General features: G+C 44.1%; 1 protein-coding gene and 1 non-coding gene across 4 annotated transcripts in view; one reads left to right on the top strand and one right to left on the bottom strand.

Annotated features, from left to right (window-relative positions):
* ITPK1 (inositol-tetrakisphosphate 1-kinase) overlaps positions 1-20,575 on the top strand; it is a 276,858-nt gene that overhangs the window by 66,496 nt on the left and 189,787 nt on the right. For all 3 annotated transcript variants that reach the window (XM_029059802.2, XM_029059809.2, XM_029059816.2), the window contains one exon: positions 909-933. In XM_029059802.2, the coding sequence (XP_028915635.1) occupies positions 909-933 (25 nt within the window). The remainder of the gene's footprint in view (positions 1-908; positions 934-20,575) is intronic.
* On the bottom strand, positions 2,820-2,957 carry LOC114816895. The gene has a single exon (XR_003764699.1). It is a non-coding gene; the product is annotated as a small nucleolar RNA SNORA7 (small nucleolar RNA).

Here is a 20,575-nt window from a genome sequence, read left to right as displayed (position 1 = left end):
CCTATCCCGCCTTCGACCCCTGGGCCACGTCCTCCCGCGGTCCCGGAATGCCCTCCCTCCTCACCTCCGACAATCTAATTCTCTTCCCCTCTTCAAATCCCTACTTACAGCTCACATCCTCCAAGAGGCCTTCCCAGACTGAGCTTCCCTCTTTTCCCTCTGCTCCCTCTACCCCCCCTTCACCTCTCCGCAGCTAAACCCTCTTCTCCTCCTTTTCCCTCTCCTCCTCCCCCTCTCCTGTCCCACCCCCTCAGCACTGTACTCGTCCGCTCAACTGTATATATCTTCATCACCCTATTTATTTTGTTTAATGAGATGTACATCACCCTGATTCTATTTAGTTGCCATTGTTTTTATGAGATGTCTTCCCCTTGACTCTATTGCCATTGTTCTTGTCTGCCTGTCTCCCCCGATTAGACTGTAAGCCCGTCAAAGGGCAGGGACTGTATCTGTTGCCGATTTGTACATTCCAAGCACTTAGTACAGTGCTCTGCACATAGTAAGCACTCAATAAATACTATTGAATGAATGAATTTGCATCTTTTATGTGCTCTGCACATAGGCTTTATAAATGTCATTAACTGATTTTTTTCACCTCATCTTCAGCCCCACAGCACTTATGCACTTAACTATAATTTATTTATATTAATGTCTGTTTTCCCCTTCTAGACTGTGAACTCCTTATGGACAGGGAATGTGTCTGCCAACTCTGTTATATTTTACTCTCCCAAGAGCTCAATAAATGCGATAGATTGGTTGATTGCAACTATTTGTGATTGTTGGTGCATATGGAATGAAAGTGTTTTTTTTTCTTCACTTTGTAGGTGTGAAATGATATGTTTTTTAAAAATAGACAAACTCCAGCAAGAATACCATGATAATGCTTCTCTCTGTTTTTTTCTTAATAGGAAAAGAGGAATCGAAGTGGTTCAGGTAAGCAAACGTCATATTACAGCTGCTCTCCATCTGAAAAACCTCTCCTTTCTTTCTATCCTGGGAATTGCTCACTTTCTGTTGTGGTGGTGGGTGGGTGCGTCATTCCATTTGTTTTCTGCTTTTTTATACATCTACCTATCCCGTATTATGATTAAAGGTGAAGCAACAGAAAATAGCCTGTTAAAACATATTCGAGAATTGGTCTCTTCATTTTTGAGTGAGAACTGACCAGCTGCTGCCTCTGATGGCAGGATGCCTCTGATGGGGGAGATGGCAAGTGGGGTGATGTGTAGCATACTGTGTTGAAGAATTAGAAGAAGTCTGTTGTGGAAGTTACAAGTCAGCAAGAAAGTAACTCTTGAGTGATGTCAGCCAGATTATCACTACTACACTGATGGGTGCAAGGAAAGTGGATTGTTTCTGTAATGAATACTGCTTTGTCACAGTTTTTCATCTGTTGCACCATGCTCCTCCTCAATGCCCAGCCTGTTGCCTACTTACACTGCTGCTGACATCCCCAAAGTGGGCTCTCCAGACTGTGGGTTAGCCAGCTTCTTGCTTATGTCCTTTTTCCCCCTTCAGCTTGCCTTTGGAAATCTCAGTGATCATTAGCCACCACTTTGGGAAAATACATTTTGGGGTCTGTCCAAGTATTTACTGTGGTGTTAGTGTCCCTTCATTCATTCATTAGTATTTATCGAGTGCTACTATGTGTAGAACACTGTACTAAGCTCTTGGAATGTACAATTTGGCAACAGATAGAGACAATCCCTGCCCAGTAACGGGCTCACACTCTAAACGGGGAAGACAGACAGCAAAGCAAAACAGAACAAAATAAGACATCATTATCAAGATACATAGAATCATGGAGATATACACCTCATTAACAAAATAAATAGGATAATAAATACTATATACAAATAAGCACAGTGCTGAGGGGAAGGGGGAAGAGCAGAGGGCGGGAGAGAAAAGGAAGAGGAGGAGCAGAGGGAAAGGGAGGCTCAGTCTGGGAAGCCCTCCTGGAGGAGGTGAGCTGTCAGTAGGGCTTTGAAAAGGAGAAGAGAGTTAGTTTGGGGGATGTGAAGAGGGAGGGCATTTCAGGACAGCATTAGGACACCTGGATCATCAAGAGTGCCCTGGGTGGGATATTGATTTAGTCTGGCATTTTAGCCACCTTTTTGAATACCATGCGACAATAAGGCACAGATGGTTTTTGCTGTATGTGATAAGCCTGAGAAACATTGTAGCCTAGTTGAGAGAGCACAGGCCTGGGAGTCAGAAGGACCTGGGTTCTAATTGCAGCTCTGCTGATTAATTACTGAGTAACCTTGGACAAGTCATTTAACTTCTGTGCCTCAATTTCCACAACTGTAAAATGGGTATACCCTTTTTCCCTCCTACTCTGTGAGCCCCATCCGGCCAGGGACTGTGTCTGACCTAATTAACTTGTAGTTACCCCAGTGCTTAGGAGAGTGTTTGACACACAGCGCTAAACAAATACCATAAAAAAATTTTCTTTGACATTGATCTTTTCTGATGCTACCTTTGTGGTGTGTGAGATTGGACATACCTTAGAGTAGTTACTGATGTTTCCAAAAGATTGTCATTTTAAGGGAAGAGCAACAGGACTTCCTTTGGGGCCTAGTTTAGTTCGCGTTTTCTTGTCTTATGTTGTCGAATCGTCTCTGACCCGTAGTGACTCCATGGACACATCTCTCCTGGACCATCCACCTCCATCTGTGATCATTCCAGTAGTGTATCCATAGAGTTTTCTTGATAAAAATACAGAAGTGGTTTACCATTGCCTCCTTCCGCGCAGTAAACTTGAGTCTCCTTCCTCGATTCTCTCCCATGCTGCTGGTGCCCAGCACAGGTGAGTTTTGACTTGTAGCAGATTGCCTTCCACTCACTAGCCACTGGCCAAGCTAGGAATGGAATGGGTATGCCTCTGCTTGACTCTCCCTCCCATAGTCGAGACTGGAAGAGTACAGGAAGCTCTACAGGTGCGATCCGGAGAGGGTATTAGTTTGCATTATTGGCCAAAAAAGAATGAAAAAAGGCTCATCCCCTAGAGACCACATGACTGACTTCAGGTCTGTGAACAGGTGCAGGTTAGTGCTGTGTTAGATGGCACTCAGCTGTCTCCTCCAGATGGAATGTCTCTCGGAAGGGAGATAATAGGGAGGATGATGAAATTTCAATGATCATTAGCCACCACTTTTGGAAAATACATTTTGGGGTCTGTCCCTGTATTTACTGTGGTATTATCATCCCTTCTTCATCAGCCTGGATAATTGAGAGTGCATCCCAGCTTAGATGGAAGTCCTAGATTTTAGTCATCCACCGTGGACGATCTCAGGAAAATATGCCAGTGTCTTGCATAACTCAACAGTCCACCCTTCACCTTTCCCTTGCTGCTCTTAATCACTTTAAATGTTTGATGCCTGGGCTGTTTAGTTCCAATGCTTCAGAGTACTGGGAAACTGTAGCTCCATCCTCTCCTTTTTTTGTAAAAAATAGTATTTGTTACTGTGTGCCAGGCAGTGTACTGAGTGCTGAGATACATGCAAGCTAATTGAGTTGGACACAGTCCCCGTCTCTCATGGGGCTCACACTTTTAATCCCCATTTTACAGATGAAGGAACTGAGGCATGGAGAAGTGAAGGGACTTACACAAGCTCACCCAGCAGACAAGTGTTAGAGCTGGGATTAGAACCCAGATCCTCTGACTCCCAGGCCCCTGCTCTGTCCACTAGGCCATGCCACTTCTCTATTTTCTCAATCATCAAGAAGGAAGGGGAAAGGGATTAGGCTTGGGATGGCACCCTAATGTCCCAGTTTCACCAGTACCCATGCCGTTGGCTTTGAAATAGTCCCAGTCAGCTCATATGGAATAGGTTCCCCCTTTGGATGCCTTGTAGAGCTGAGACTACAAATTTAAATGTTGTTCTGCTAGGGAAACCTGCAACCTGCCTAGGCTCTGACTGTCCTCCACTTCTGGAGCCCCCTCTTCCTTCTCCTCCTCTTCCTCCTGCCACCCTGCTTTCAGGCATCTCGTACCAGGGCACTTCTCCCTCTCTTCTAGTTTCTCATCAGTTAACATCGTCTCGCAATTCAGAAAAATCAGGTGGCAGATTAGAAACCCCAATTTATTTGTGCATATGATGGGAAGGATTTCCCCTCAATTTGAGAGGACTTCATGGAAACCAGGGTGTATCTAGGACACTTTCCAAGATCCCCTTTATACCGTAAAATCATTAAGGACAGGGGATGTGTCTGCTAAGTCTCTTGTTGTATTGTGCTCTCCCAAGTGCTTAGTACAGTGCTCTGCCCATAGCTCTGCACAAAGAAGCTGCATGGCCCAGAGAATACAGCAAATACCCAGGCGTCAGGAGGATGTGGATTCTAATCCTGACTCTTCCGCTTGCTTGCTGTGTGACCTTGGGCAAGTCATTTAACTTCTCTATGCCGCAGTTTCCTCATCTGCAAAATAGAGATTAAGACTCTGAGCCCTACATGGAATAGGGACTGTGTCCAACCCATTTATCTTGAATCTACTCCAGTGCTTAACACAGTGCCTGGAACATAGAAGCACTTAAAAAATGCCATTATTATTATTATAGTAAACTCTCAATAAATACCATTGATTGATTAATCTTTGATTAAAAGCTAAGGACATCAACCCAAGCGGTTGTGGTTTGGATGGTGTGTTTTTTTTAAGAGTTCATAAAGGCAAGAGGAGTCACATTCTGAAATGCTAAGGGAAAGAGGTACCAGTATTGCTCCAACAAATTCTGGCAGCAAGAGATTATTATTCTGGCAGCAAGGGATTATTCACAAAGCTGCTGAAGAAAATGTTTCTCTGATCAGTGAAGAAACAGGTTTGTGGCTCTCTGAGGGTTTGTGTTTCTTTGCTCCTGTTGGTTTCCTGTTAGAGTAGGTTCCTTGAGGGCAGAATAGAAGTATCTTGCTTCTGTTGTTCTTTCCAAAGTGCTTAGTACAGTATGCTGCTCCCAGTTGGACACTCAATCAACAGTCTTCTGTTGCTACTACTGTTGCAACAGATAAAGGGTTGGCCTCACCACAGGCCCTTTTAACTGATTGCAAAATGCCTTTTCCTCCTTGCTTGAAACCACACCCAGACATTAAGCTGGGGCTTTCTTACAGCTGGGGGAAAAATCAGAGAGGTTTGTGTTTGGGGTTCCAAAAATAAAATCCCCTTTCAAAGATAAGGTTTTATCACTTCCCAATTTTTTTCTTTCTACCTAAACCCTGAAAACAGCATCACTTCAGTTCATATGTTTGGAACATCTACCATCCTGGCCCTGCCACCTGGCTGCCGTGTGACCTTGGGCAACGCACTTAACCTCTTTGTGTGCCGCAATTTCCTCCTTTGTAAATGGAGATTCAGTACCTTATTTCCCTCCTATTTTTCCCTCCTATGGGCCCAGGGTGGGACAGGGACTATGTCTAACTTCATTATTTTGTATTTACCCCAGCAGTTAGTACAGAGGTTGGCACATAATAAGCACTTAACAAATACCACAATTAATACTGTTGTTGTTACAAGATGAACCCACTGGTGAGGTAAGAGGACTTTGGTAAAACTGATAGACAAAGTTTATGTTGCCAAAGAAGTATTATTTCCTTGTAGTAAACAAGTCCCTCTTCAGGGTCTAGGAGCACATTCTGTTGCCAAGAGTTTCAAAGGCAGCCAGCTCATTTTCTCTTCTTCAAACAAGCAACTTCAAAGAGAAAAATACTCAGACCCCTATATCCATATTCCTGTTTACACAAGATCTAAAATGGAAGCACTAACTTTTGGAGGTATTTGTCACCATACCATGAGTAGGGATTTTTAACTTTAATGGCAATTTGGAATCTGACAGCCTTGAGTTTGAGTTTGAGAGCCGGTGGGCTGTTGAAGAACTAAGGTGCTGCATTGTTTGTTTTTTATATTAGTTTATTTGTAAAAGTCACTTAACAAGTGATTGGGTTTTTTTTAATTATGGCATCTGCCCTGGGTTGTAGAATGTATCAAATTAAAGAAGTCATTTCTTCTTTTAATATATCATCAATTTAATTTTTATAATTGAGAAGCAGCGTGGTCTAGTGGATAGAGCACAGGCCTGGGATTCAGGATGGCCTGGAATCTAATCCCGTTTCTGCCACTTCTCTGGGCCTCAGTTACCTCATCTGTAAAATGGGGATTAAGACTGTGAGCCCCATGTGAAATATGTACTGTGGCCAACCTGATTACCTCATTTCTACCCCAAGATTTAGCAGAGTACCTGCCATATAGGAAGTGCTTAACAAATACCACAAAAAGAAAATTGGCTATGGATGACTATAATCAGAATGTAATGATAATTGTGGTATTTAAGCTCTTACTGTGTGCCAAGCACTGTACTAAGTGCTGGGATAGATACAAGCTAATCAGGTTGGACACAGTCCTTGTCCAACATGGGGCTCCCAATTTAAGTAGGAGGGCAAAATCCCCATTTTACAGATGATGAAACTAAGGCTCAGAAAAGTAAAATGACTTGCCCAAGGTCACACAGCAGACAGGAGGTAGAGGAGCTGAGATCAGAACCCAGGTCCTCTGACTGCTAGGGCTGTGTTTTTTCCACTAGGCCACGCTGCTTCCATAAGAACAGAACAGAATAAGCCATAACAGAATATGCCAAAACTGAACTCTTTCCCCCTTAGCGAGCTCAAAATAAAGCCCACCAAGTTGTGTCTCTCTGTAAACGGTCTCCTGGCATCCATAGATGTGTTGGAGAATTTGAAATTTCAGAGCTGTGAGAGAGCCTCATTTTCCCTGTTGGAAACCAGGTGACTTGGCTGAATTGCATAGAAGATTGTTATTATTTAAGTGATGAAGGGCAGTCAGATGACACCGGTTTCCTGGTTCCCTGGAGAAAACTCCTAGGTGGAGAAGAATGCTGGTCCAATGTTGGCTTTTTAGTCAGAGACGTGCTGACTGCTGAGATTTTGAGCTTTCCCCAAACCGTCCATCATCGTCTGATGACTTTGCACTTTTCCCAGAAATCAATCTCCTGCTCCCAACAGCAGCAGCCACTTTGGGAAGACCTGATTGGGGGAGGAACATTTCTGTAGAGATTTTAAATGCAGTGTGTGAACACCAGCAGGAAGTAGTATATTGCTGCAGATGACGACCTGAGGTGATTATACACACATGATTGGAAATGGAATCCCAGTGCACTCTTACTAGTCTTTGAATGGGCAAAACACTCTTTAGAGATCACCAATATAGTCTTCTGCTGTAAATAATAATAATTACAAGACGCAGCCTGGTTAAGTGGAAAGAGCACGGGCCTGGGAGTCAGAGGATGTGGGTTCTAATCCTGGCTCCGCCACATCTGCTGTGTGACCTTGGTCAAGTAACTTCACTTCTCAGTGCTTCAGTTACCTCATCTGTAGAATGGGGATTAAGACTGTGAGCCCCATGTGACAGGGACTGTGTCCAACCTAATTACCTTGTATATACCCCAGTGCTTGGCACATAGTAAGCACTTTAACAAGTGTTATTATTATTATCATTATTATTACTACTACTAAGAATAGTAATATTTGTCAAGCACTTAAATGCTATATCATTATTTATTATTACTGCTACTAATAATAATAGTAAAATTTGCTAAGCACTTACTAGACCTAGGCCAAGTGGTAGAGCAGATACAAGATAATCATGACATACACAATCCTTGCCCTGCTTTGGGGTCCCCAATCTAAGGAGGAGAATACGAAGTCTTTAATATCCACTTTGAGAGTGAGGAAGTGGAGGTACAGAGAAATTAAGTGACTTGCCCAAGGTCACTCAGCATGCAAGTGGTGGAGCTGAAAGTTAGAACCCAGGTCATCATACTCCCAGTCTCATGCTCTTTCCACTAGGTCATGCTGCCTTATTGTTATTATAGTATCTGTAAAGTACTTACTGTATGTCAAGCACTGTTTTAAGCTCTGGGGAAGATACAAGATAAATGAGGTCATACACAGTGCCTGTCCCACGTGGGGCTCACATTTCAAGTAGGAGGGAGGACAGATATTGAATCCCCAATATACAGATGAGAAAACTCAGTCCCAGAGAGGATAGGTGACTTGTGCAAGGTCACACAACAGGCAAGAGGCAGAGCTGGGAATAGAATCCCGGTCCTCTGACTTTCAGGATCTTTTTTCTTTATGGTGTTTGTTGAGCGCTTACTCTGTGCAAGGTACTGTACTAAGCCCTGGGGTAGATGCAGGGCAGTCATGTTGGACACAATCCGTGGAACTCATGGTCTTAATCCCCATTTTACAGATGAGGTAACTGATGCACAGAGAAATGAAATGACTTCACCAAGGTTACCCAGCAGACAAGTGGCGGAGCCGGGACAAGAGTCCCAGTCCTTTTGACGGTCAATCCCATGTTCTATCCACTAGACCACGCTGCTTCCAACAATACCACACTTTCTAAATACTGACCATAAAAATCATAGTACCGTGGAGTAGGAAGGACCTCACGAGGTTGGTTAACCCCACCTCCAGGCAGGGCAACAACATACTGAGGTCCCTGGTAGTAGTTGTCTGTAAGCTCGTGTGGGCAGGGAACACGTCTGCTAATTCTATTGTATTATACTCTTTCAAGCACTTAGTACGGTGTTCTGCAAATAGCTCTCAGTAAATACCACTGATTGATTTATTAAATGCTCACTCTGTGGAGGCGGTTTCCCAACTGGGCACTATCAGAATCATCTAGTATCGAGGGGCTTATCCCTCGATTGCCTCACCGTCAAGGAGTATCAGTGGGATGTGGGCACAGGACTGGAGACAGACACAATGGGAACAGTGAAACATTAAAACAACATAAGAGATAGACAAATACACAAGACACAAACTCAGAACTAAAGTCAGCAGGGAACAGAGGCTAGCGGGGCAGAGCTTCTCCCCCTGCCTTGGTTTTTTTTTCTCTGCGTGGAGCGGCCCGAGCTGATGGTCAGAGGCCCCGGCGGCTGGTAACGATAATAATAATAATAAATGTTGGTATTTGTTAAGCGCTTACTTCGTGCAGAGCACTGTGCTAAGCGTTGGGGTTTCCTCTCCACCCAAACGGCTACCTTACTGCTACGGGCTGTCGTTATATCCCAGTTAGACTACTGTGTCAGCCTTCTCTCTGACCTCCCTTCCTCCTCTCACGCCCCGCTCCAGTCTATTCTTCACTCCGCTGCCCGGCTCATCTTCCTGCAGAAACGATCTGGGCATGTCACTCCCCTTCTTAAACAACTCCAGTGGTTGCCTATCAACCTCCGCTCCAAACAAAAACTCCTCACTCTAGGCTTCAAGGCCCTACATCACCTTGCCCTTCCTACCTCTCCTCCCTTCTCTCTTTCCACCGCCCACCCCGCACGCTCCGCTCCTCTGCCGCCCACCTCCTCACCGTCCCTCGGTCTCACCTATCCCACCTTCGACCCCCGGGCCAAGTCCTCCCGCGGTCCTGGAACGCCCTCCCTCCTCACCTCCGCCAAACTGATTCTCCTCCCCTCTTCAAAACCCTACTTAAAACACCTCCTCCAAGAGGCCTTCCCAGACTGAGCTCCTCTTCTCCCTCTACTCCTTCTACCACCCCCCTTCACCTCTCTGCAGCTTAACCCTCTTTTCCCCCCATTTCCCTCTGCTCCTCCCCCTCTCCCTTCCCATCCCCTCGGCACTGTACTCGTCCCTGCTCAACTGTATATATTTTCGTTACCCTATTTATTTTGTTAATGAAATGTACATCGCCTCGATTCTATTTAGTTGCCATTGTTTTTACGAGATGTTCTTCCCCTCGACTCTATTTATCGCCATCATTCTCGTCTGTCCGTCTCCTCCGATTAGACCGTAAGCCCGTCAAACAGCAGGGACTGTCTCTATCTGTTGCCGACTTGTTCATTCCAAGCACTTAGTACAGTGTTCTGCACATAGTAAGTGCTCAATAAATACTATTGAATGAATGAATGAATACAAAGGGGAGGGAGTTCTGGGCAGGAGGGAGGATGGAAGCAAGAGGTTTGACGGCTAGAAAGGGGAGAGCGAGGTACAACAGGTTCAGCATGTATTTCTGCCTCCTGAAGAAAATGAGTTCTGAAAATGGGCCTCTGAAGAGGAATAATAACAATTAAGGCATTTAAGCACTTACTCCGTGCCAGGCACTATACTAAGCCCTGGGGTAGATGCAAGCAAATCGGGTTGGAACAGTACCTGTCCCACGTGGGGCTAACAGTCTCAATCTCCATTTTACAGATGAGGGAACTGAGGCCCAGAGAAGTGAAGTCACTTGCCCAAGGTCACACAGCAGACAAGTGGCAGAGTCCGAATTAGAACTCATGACCTCTGACTCCCAGACCTGTGCTCTAGCCACTACGCCATGCTGTTAGGAGGGATGAGGTGCAGGGGGGCTCAGAGCAGAGGCTGACGATTCAGCTAAACTCTAAGTTCTTCTTACTCCAGTGCTTTGCACACAGTAGTCACTCAGTAAATACAATCGAATGAATGAATTCCCAAAGTGTGCTTTCATTCTCTGTTCATTATAAAATGTTGTTGGGCTTTTAGGGAGCATCTTCCAACAATCCAGGTCTATTTGGGGAAAATGCAGTCAGAAGAAATGTTACGCAGGCACACAACACCGCTCAAGGTGTGAAGAAGCACAAGTTTCCTCAAAGCAGGGTTCTCTCCGTGTTATCGGAGAACTGAGTGCATCTTAGCTAATTCTCTTTGCTCCAGCTTGCTTGTTGATGTGGAATTGTGAGCCTGGCCTTATGGGAATGTGGGGAAGATGAATTATAGTCTTACCTGTACATCCGTGAAAAAACCACTCCTGATACAACGTGACTCCAGATCTCACCGCAGCCCGTATGGTAGTCAGGGCCAAGAAGACTAGGTTACCGGGCAGCTCTTTCCCCGTTCTGAGTGAGGAATGCCAGTGAGTGGCCTTGAGACGCTGGAGTCATGAGCATAATTGAAAGAGGAAGGGGGGAAAACTCACTTGTGGACACCCTTCTCGCTTTTACTGTACCTGAGCTCATGCCCAAATTTCTGCAGATCAGTGACTGGGCCATCTTAATCAGCTTGTGATTTGGAATGGCAGTAGGGATCCAGGACCCTGAATGAAACAGCTGATTTTTGCATTGTGCCAGGCGCTAGAAAATTCCACGGAATTATATCAACACCATATTATGCAGTCTGCTGAGCTCATCAGAGCCCTTGGCAACTGTACACACAAAATGCAAAGAGAAGCTGGTCTGCTCACGTAATAATAATAATGATGGCATTTGTTAAGCACTTACTATGTGCAAAGCACTGTTCCTTGAGCTTGGGCAGGGGGGTGTGGGTTGGAGGAAGCGGGAGGAGGCCTTTGGGCAAGGTTCAGTGTCGAATGGCCAAAGGTAACAAAGCTCACCAAAGACCGAACGAGCACCATGGAAATGATGGCTCTTGGACATTTTCGTTCTGGGTATCAGATTAGCAGTGGTCTGGAGTTCTAAAATGAAGAGACCCTAGGGAAGAAAATCTCAGTGGTAAACATCCTCTCACTTCCATTGTGGTGACCTCTTTTTGATTAATATGTTGCATATTTTCAAGGGTCAGCTTGATTCGATGGAAAAAGGCAGTTAAAAATGCCTGGTCTTTCCAAACAACTATAAATCTGCCATTATAAGCTTGAGGTGGACAGGGAATGTGTCTACTAACTCTGTTATATTGTGCTCTCCTAAGCACTTAGTACAGTGGTTTGTTAACAATAGCACTCAGTAAAATATGATTGATTGATTATCCCTTTATGAAAAATGGAATTAGTAAAAATATTTTTTTCTTTTCAGTTAATATTTACATGCCCCCAGTTCCTCTATGACTCTCGTATTTACTCTTTATGAATTGCCATTTGAGGATTAAGGAATGTTCTTCTGACCTTGTGTGTTTGGTTAAAATCCAGTATGGTGCTGGAAGGAACTAATTGTGAATATGTGCATAGTGTTGCTTAAGATGTGAGCATTGTTATGCAAGCAAGTCACTTCACTTCTTGGTGCCTCAGGTATCTCACCTCTCAAATGGGGGTTAATATTGTGAGCCCCATGTGGGACAGAAACTGTGTCCAACCCAATCACCTTGCATCTACCCCAGTGCTTAGTACAGTGTCTGGCACATAGTAAACGCTTAAATACCACAATTTATTATTATTATTATTACTTAATGCAATTCTTGTAAATAATAATGATAGTATTTGTTAAGCTCCAAGCGCTGTACTAAGCTCTGGGTTAGATATAAGATAATCAGGTTCTACACAGACCCTGTCCCACATGAGGCTCACAGTCAAAGTGGCGAGGAGAATAGATATTGAATCCCCATTTTACAGATGAAGAAAAAGAGGCACAGAGAAGTCAAATGACTTACCTAACATCACACAGAGGCAAGTGGTGTAGCTCGGATTGGAACTCATGTTCTCCGACCCCTGGGCTCTGCTTTTTCCATTAGGCCATGCTGCTTCCCTGCATTGTAGAGGAATGGAGTGTGTTTTTTGCCTTTTGATAGGTATTTTATTACCTCGAGGGTTGCTTTTTTGTATATATACATGTGGTTTTTAGTTGGGGAGTAATAGAAGTCATTGCAAGTCATACAAGTTTTTTGGTTGTTTTTGACTTGCAGTGGAACTTGGAAAGATGAAAGGTATTTTTGAATGTGGAGTAGCTGATTGTAGAAGTTTTAGTGGGTTAGCCTAGTTTTTCCTTTTTTCAAATGGTCTGAAAATATACACAAGTGAAAGTTTTTCATTTTGAGGAGCATGCAGTTTCCAAGAAGTTCGGTAGGCTAGATGCAGTAAAGAAAAATGAAATTACTGCATCTTGAACTTGAGTTAAAGGACCAGTGACAGTAGTTTCCAGGGAACTGTTGTTTTCTTGAGATGTTAAGAGGTTTATTTTTGTATGTAGCATTAAAGGACTGAGCAGAATATTACATCAAAAGGGCACCCACAGAGAGAAAGAAGCAATTAATGTGCAAATCTGAGATCCATTTTAGAAAGACCTGGGTTAAATAGTTCCAAAGCAAGCAACATTGCAATATTTAAAATTGATCCTCCAGTACTTGAAGAATAATGTGAGTGTGTGTTCATTTTCCTGCCAGCGTTCTTTTGAAACACTTGTTCTCAACTATTAAATACAGCTTTAATTCATACAAACAATTTTGAAACCTGAATTTGGCAAAACAGTTGAGCACAAGCAACCCAAAATTCCACTTTCAAGTTATGATTTACAGGGAGGGACATTGCTATATTTACCTAATAATAATAATTGTGGTATTTATTAAAGATTTACTGTGTAGCAAACACTGCATGAAGAGCTAGGGTCAATACAAGGTTATCAGGTTGGACACGGTCCCTTTCCCACATGGAGTTCACTGCCAAGGTCTCTAAGGAAAGATTATTTTCGGTGTGTTCAGAGTCTGTTTGAAAGGTATACGGCTCCATCTCAGAGGATGTGGTCAGTTTTATTTTGGTTCCAAAATATGAAGTTTTAGTCTCTAAGCCATGGTACTTAGTTACAGCAGAGAAAAGCAAAGAGAGAACCAATTAAAATCATTTCCTGAATTGCAGCAACAAGGAGAGGAATCATGGTCTAGTGGATCTCGAATTGTGAATGCAGAATCAACTCTTTCCTTGGCCCTGGACCTGTTAGAATAACTCCAGTTTACCTATTCAATGAAAATAAAATGCCTTAGCAAAGTGCTGTGACATTCCCGCATTAATAGTGAAACCATGTAGATAACTTTAAAACATATTGGCCCAGAACATTCTTTTTTAATCTGCCTACCCCCTCCTGAGACCACATGGTTTAAACTACCTAAAAAGGGAAATAAATAACATCAAATTTTTTTTTTACTTCTAAGCATTTTAAGCTTTTCAACTGAAGAAAAAAGCGTATTTGGAAAGCTAAATCCAAAGGTGAAGTTGAACTGAAAAAATGAAAGTGCGTTTGCTGAGTTTCACTTTTTTAGAGCGAGCTGTAGCAGGTAGTCTGAAGTTACAGATAATTAGCTTGCCCAACCCTTGGTATCTAGTAACTAACCATTTCTGTGGGTGGGAATTCAGCTCCGCATCTGCTCGTGCATATCAATCTTTGCAAAGAAAATTAGTACTTTCTTGTTCAACTTTAGGATACAAAATTGTATTTTCTCCTCAAACACAGGCATCAAAGGAGAAAGTCGCGATCACTAAATTCACCTCTGGTTTTGTTTCAGCTTCCAGAAAGAGGTTTTTGCCCTTGGTTATTACATAATTTGAGGGTGTGCTTATGGAAGAAGGGTAAGGGAGCAGTAGTAATAATAATTATAATTTTGGTACTTGTTAAGCTCTTACTATGCACCAAGCACTGTTCTGAGCACTCAGATACAGAGTAAGGTTGGACACAGTCCCTGTTCCACATGGGGCTCACACTCTTAATCCCCATGTTACAGATGAGGCACAGAGAATTGAAGTGACTTGCCTGAGGTCACACAGACATATGGTGGAGCTGACTCCAGGCCCGTGCTCTATCCACTAAGCCATGTGGCTTCTCGTGGCTACAGGCTAAGCCAGTGGAGGGAGTCTGTTTCTTTAGGTATTTCATGTGGGAAGATGTATTAAATCGACCAATGAGTCAGAAGACACCCCCTCCCCCCCAATTTGGCTGAAGGATGGGGACCTTTCCCTCTTGGATTGGTAAATCATATTTTACATAGAAGAAGCAGGGCAGACATCAAGCTGATACAACTATGCCTTAGTTCCCCATCCTCTCCTACCCCCAGCATCCCCCCACTTCTACTGCAGATCCCCTGTATGGCCAGGAGGATGAAACCCAGAAGCTGGACCTGCTATACACATTAATCAATCAATCCATCAGTCAATTGTATTTATTGAGCCCTCCAAACAACAGAGTTGGTAGACACATTCCCTGCCCACAGTGAGCATACAGTTTAGAGCATTAGCTATGTGTATTCCCAGCTCTGTCACTTGTCTGCTGCGTGGCCTTGGGCAAGTCACTTCACTTCTCTGGGCCTCAGTTACCTCATTTGTAAAATGGGGATTGAGACTGTGAGCCCCACATGGGTCAGGGACTGTGTCTCAACCCGATTTGTTGTATCCTCCCCAGTGCTTAGTACAGTGCCTGGCACATAGTAAGCACTTAAATACTATTATTATCAAATCAATTGTATTGAGAACTTACTCTGTGCAGAGCACTGCCATAAGCACTTGGGAGAGTACAGTATAACAAACGATATAGCAGTTCTGCCCATCCCTTCTCTTCCCCATATCCTCTCTTCCCAGTGTTAAATTTGTGCATGTTGGGAAAACCCTTGTTCTGCCTTGGTTGAAAAATACATTTCTTTTTTAAACCTCCCCACAGTGAGCTTACAGTCTAGAGGATTTAATGAGTACTTTGTGTTATCACAGCCTCAGAGCTCTTAATTTTTAGATTTAGATCAGGATAAGAAAGACCACGTTGACCTATTTGTTCTTGAAACTAAAGTTCCTCTCACATCATTGGGTTGGGAACTTTGTAATTCCCTTTAAAGGCATTATGTTCAGAAAGACTAATTTTCTTCTCTAGTGTTAAGATTTGTCCAATGCGGCATTGCTTTTGGAAATTAAACAAGGATAGGATTCTTGGCATACTTATCTACTGGGGATGGTTTTCATACTTCTTGTTGCTATTTTGTTAGGTGTTGATCTTAGTTAAGAAGTCCTGCTGGCCTTCTGCATGGCAACTTGTTCCATGCCCTTTGATCTCACAACTTCTTCCTCTCCACGCTGCTCCCCAACCAGCGCGGCCTCGCGGATAGAGGATGGGCCTTGGAGTCAGAACGTCCTGGGTTCTACTCCTTGCTCTACCACTTGTCTGCTGTGTGACCTTGGGCTAGTCACGTAACTTCTCTGTGCCTGAGTTAACTCATCTGTAAAATGGGGATTCAGACTGTAAACTCCATGAGGGGCAAGGGCCGTGTCCGACCTGATTACCTTGTATCTGCCACAGCGCTTAGAACAGTGCTTGGCACATAGTAAGCGCATGACAAATACCACAATTATTCATTCAATAGTATTTATTGAGCACTTACTATGTGCAGAGCACTGTACTAAGCGCTTGGAATGAACAAGTCGGCAACAGATAGAGACGGTCCCTGCCGTTTGACGGGCTTACAGTCTAATCGGAGGAGACAGACAGACAAGAACAATGGCAAATAGAGTCAAGGGGAAGAACATCTCGTAAAAACAATGGCAACTAAATAGAATCAAGGCGATGTACATTTCATTAACAAAATGAATAGGGTAATGCAAATATATACAGTTGAGCAGACGAGTACAGTGCTGAGGGGATGGGAAGGGAGAGGGGGAGGAGCAGAGGGAAATGGGGGGAAAAGAGGGTTTAGCTGCGGAGAGGTGAAGGGGGGGTGGTAGAGGGAGTAGAGGGAGAAGGGGAGCTCAGACTGGGAAGGCCTCTTGGAGGAGGTGAGTTTTAAGTAGGGTTTTGAAGAGGGGAAGAGAATCAGTTTGGCGGAGGTGAGGAGGGAGGGCGTTCCAGGACCGCGGGAGGACGTGGCCCGGGGGTCGACGGCGGGATAGGCGAGACCGAGGGACGGTGAGGAGGTGGGCGGCAGAGGAGCGGAGCGTGCGGGGTGGGCAGTAGAAAGAGAGAAGGGAGGAGAGGTAGGAAGGGGCAAGGTGATGTAGAGCCTTGAAGCCTAGAGTGAGGAGTTTTTGTTTGGAGCGGAGGTTGATAGGCACAATTATCATTATTGTTATTCTCTGCAGTTGAAAATGAGGCTGGATGGAAGGCTCAGAGTCTTAGAAAATCTCAAGGAGCTGATTCTGGGTGGCTGGCCCAGTTTGGGGAAAGAACAAAGGATGATGGGAACAAAGAGCTGTCTGCCAGGCTCTGGGGCCCGCACTGTCCTCAGCACCCCAAACAACCGCCCATTTTATCTTATAGGACCAGCCTGGAAAGAGGAGCTGGGTCACTGGATAGCTCATGCTTTCTCTTTCTTTAATATAGTAGCTGCAAAACCAGCTACTGGTTGGTTGCATGCACTAATTCGCAATTCGTAACACCAGGCAATTTGCAACAATTAGTTCCCTAGTTCCGTAATTACAGATTCCAGAGTACAACTAGAGCCATCTTGAGTGAGAAACCTGTTTCTCCCTAGTGTGAGGAGCCGAAGACGCGCAGGAGAAGCAGTGTGTCCTAATGGATAGAGCACGGACCTGGGAGTCAGAAGCACCTCTGTGCTAATCCCAGCTCCACCCTTTGTCAGTTGTGTGACCTTGGGCAAGTCACTCTTCTGTGTCTCAGCTACCTCACCTGTAAAATGGGAACTAAGACTGTGAGCCCTTTGTGGGATGGGGACCATGTCCAATCTGATTAGCTTGTCTCTATCCTAGCACTTAATGTGTCGTGCCTGTCACCTAGAAAGTGCTTAACAAATAGCATAAAAAAGCCAAAAGGCTCAGTAAAGCAGATATGCTCCCTCCTCATCCCACCCCCCACCCCGATCCTCCAAACACATCTACTACAGTTTTAAATTTCTTTATAATTTGTCTTCTCATCCCTTCTCTTTCCCAAATCCTCTCCTCTCTGTTGAATTTGTGCATGTAGAGAAAAAGACTAGTGCTGCTTTGGTTGAAAAATACATTTTTTTTTCTTTAAACCTCTGACATGGTTATGTCCAGTCGAGAAGCTAGTACCTCTCTAAAATACTGGTAGTTCCCTGCAGTTTTCAGTGTTGGAACCAAGTGACTTCCTATAACTTTTTTTTTCTGCTCCCTTTTCCCTTTCTCCGTCCATTTCCTTATTTTTTCACAATCTCAAATAATCTTCCTGGTCTTCTCAGGAAATTTTCTGACATTTAAGAGGTGAAAGGGAGATGAGGGCTATTCTCGATCTAAGCTAATTTTGGTGCTGCAGACCTTTTCACAATAGATGAATTTTCCAAGATGACTGTTGATCCAAGCATTTTTCTTTTTAAACTTTTATATAGTCGCTGTTAAAACCCTACCCTATAAGGATAAGCCAAGCTCTCAGATGCCCAAGGTTTTCTGCTCCTGCCCAGGAATTTGGCACTGGGTCCTAGGGCCAGTGTAAGTCTCACAGAATTGAGTCGGGTCTGGGATCCCCCCCCCCCGGTGCCAGTGTAAGTCTCACAGAATTGAGTCGGGTCTGGGATCCCCACCCGGTGCGGATGGGCAGGGCCGCTGGCTTTAGGGTCTGCTTTGAAGGATTTCCATACATTTGCACTGGGTATGCGTCCTCATCGCATCTCCCCTAGAGCTCGAAGGGCTAACTTTACTCAATCGAGGCCTGGAGATCTTCTTGACATCAAAGGTCATAGCTGCCACCTCTCTTCACTGTTTGGGCTGTATGAAAATGAGATTGTACGAACTTTTGAGCAATCTTGGAAACCTGGAAACAGGTCCTCCTGATTCTCAGGCCTGTGCTCTATCCACTAAGCCACACTGCTTAGTACAGTGCTCTGCATACAGTAAGTGCTCAGGAAATGCTATTGATTGATTACTTAGCCAGAAACGTGGTTATGCCCCACTTCTTTCTGTCTAGGTCCCTCCCCATGATGCATTTGCAAATCACTGCTGAGGGAATCTGGGAGGCTCCATTCTGAGCCTTTTGTCGGCTACTGTCGTTACATACCTGTGGTTTGGGAGAAAAAAGTATTCAGGAAATGTCAAACTTAAGCAAACACGTGGAGATGAAAACAAAACAAAAATCCACATAGTCTTCATTCTTTGGGCTCCCTTTTCCTGTTTTTGGGGGTCCGTGGAAAAGTACTGTTGAATATCCCCAGCGTACAACGCCCCCAGCCTCCAAAGGGTGGACCATTTGGGACCAGTTTCAGTCATTCTCATCAGATTAAATGAGATCCAGTTTAAATATGCCAACTTTACGTTTTCTAAAAAAACGAAAAAACCTCACTGCTTTCTCTCAGGTAAGGTGCAGTTTGGGCTTGAATTTATTTGCTTTCCAAAATCCAGCCCCGCAAGGGGACAGTTTCTGAGTAAAGGCAGATCATCATGGAATAATGTCAGGATGTTCTAAGGAATGTTGGTGTGTGTGGGGTCGATTAAATGTTGAATTTTACCGTACCTCAAAAGACTAACCATCTGAAGCCAATCAGTGGTATATATATATTGAGTGCTTACTGAGTGCAGAGCACTATACTAAGCCCTTGGGAGAATATGGTATAATAGAGTAGGTGTAGCCAGTTCTTCCCCACAAGGAGATTTACAGAACTAGATGGGGACACTGACATTACAATAAATTACAGATGGATATGTACCTATAAGTGCTTTGGGACTGGGGGAGAGGTGAACATCAAGTTGTTAATAGGGACAGTCACTTGTGTGATACTGGTGATACCAGGGTGAGGGCTTAGGTAATAATCATAAATGTGGTATTTGTTAAGTGCTTACTATGTGTCAAGCCCTGATTTAAACCCTGGAGTAGATGCAAGGTAAACAGTTTAGGCATAGTCTCTATCCCACCTGGGACTCACAATCTCGATCCTCATTTTATAGATGAGGTAACTGAGGCACAGAGAAGTTAAGTGACATGCCCAAATTCACCCAGCAGACCCCTGACAGAGTGGGGATAGCTTCCGTTTCAGCAGAGAGGGGAGAAAACTCTGTCCTGTTGAAAAGAAGTGACTTGTCTAAGATCATATCTCCCAGATGGTGATTAGTGGTCTTGACTCTGGAGCCCTGAAGAAGGCCCTGTGAATCCACTCCCTAAAGACCATAAAATATTAATGAGGGGAGGCTTTCTCCCTTGCCTAATACTAGCAGTGAGTTGAGAATGCTTGGGTGGTGGATGCTTCTTCCAAGAAGCCGAAGATGGTTCTTTGGTCTGTCTTTCATACTGACAATAAGAGTGGTTGACCCAAGACCTTCATTCATTCAGTCGTATTTATTTAGCGCTTACTGTGTGCAGAGCACTGTACTAAGTGCTTGGAAAGTACAATTCAGCAATGGGATGCCCACAGTGGGCTCACAGTCTAGAAGTGGGGAGGCAGACATCAAAACAACTAAACTGGCATCAATATAAATAAATAGAATTTTATATATATATACACACTCACATATGAAAACAAGTAAGCAGGCATTAATATAAATAGAATTATAGATATGTACATTTATACGCAAGGGCTGTGGGGAGGGGTAGTAGAGCAAAGGTAGAGAGTCGGGGCAAACTGCCTCCCCTTTATATGCAAAGTTCTGCTTCATGGAGCAGCTATTCCCTCCTCGAGTCCTGTGTAGATAGATCTGTATATAAAAATGCTTCATCATTAGGGGAACCTATATTGGTACAGGTTCCCCTAATGATGAAGCAGGATTTCAAACTCCATGCTGTGATCACAAGAAAATGAGTTAAATGCCTATTGTAGGTAAAAGGTTGAAGGAATACATCAAGTTAGTTTAAAGGGCCTGGGAGTCAGGGGACCTGGGTTCTAGTCCGGCTCTGTTACTTGCCTGCTGTGTGACCTTGAGCAAGTCGCTTAACTTTCTTTGCCTCAGTGGCCTCATCTTTAAAATAGGGAGTAAACACTTGTTCTCCGTCCCTCTTAAACTGTG

The sequence above is a fragment of the Ornithorhynchus anatinus genome, chromosome 1, assembly GCF_004115215.2.
Source record: "Ornithorhynchus anatinus isolate Pmale09 chromosome 1, mOrnAna1.pri.v4, whole genome shotgun sequence".
Lineage (NCBI taxonomy): Eukaryota > Metazoa > Chordata > Mammalia > Monotremata > Ornithorhynchidae > Ornithorhynchus > Ornithorhynchus anatinus.
Note: the sequence above shows the minus strand (reverse complement) of the source record. Positions and strands in the feature narration are given on the sequence as shown.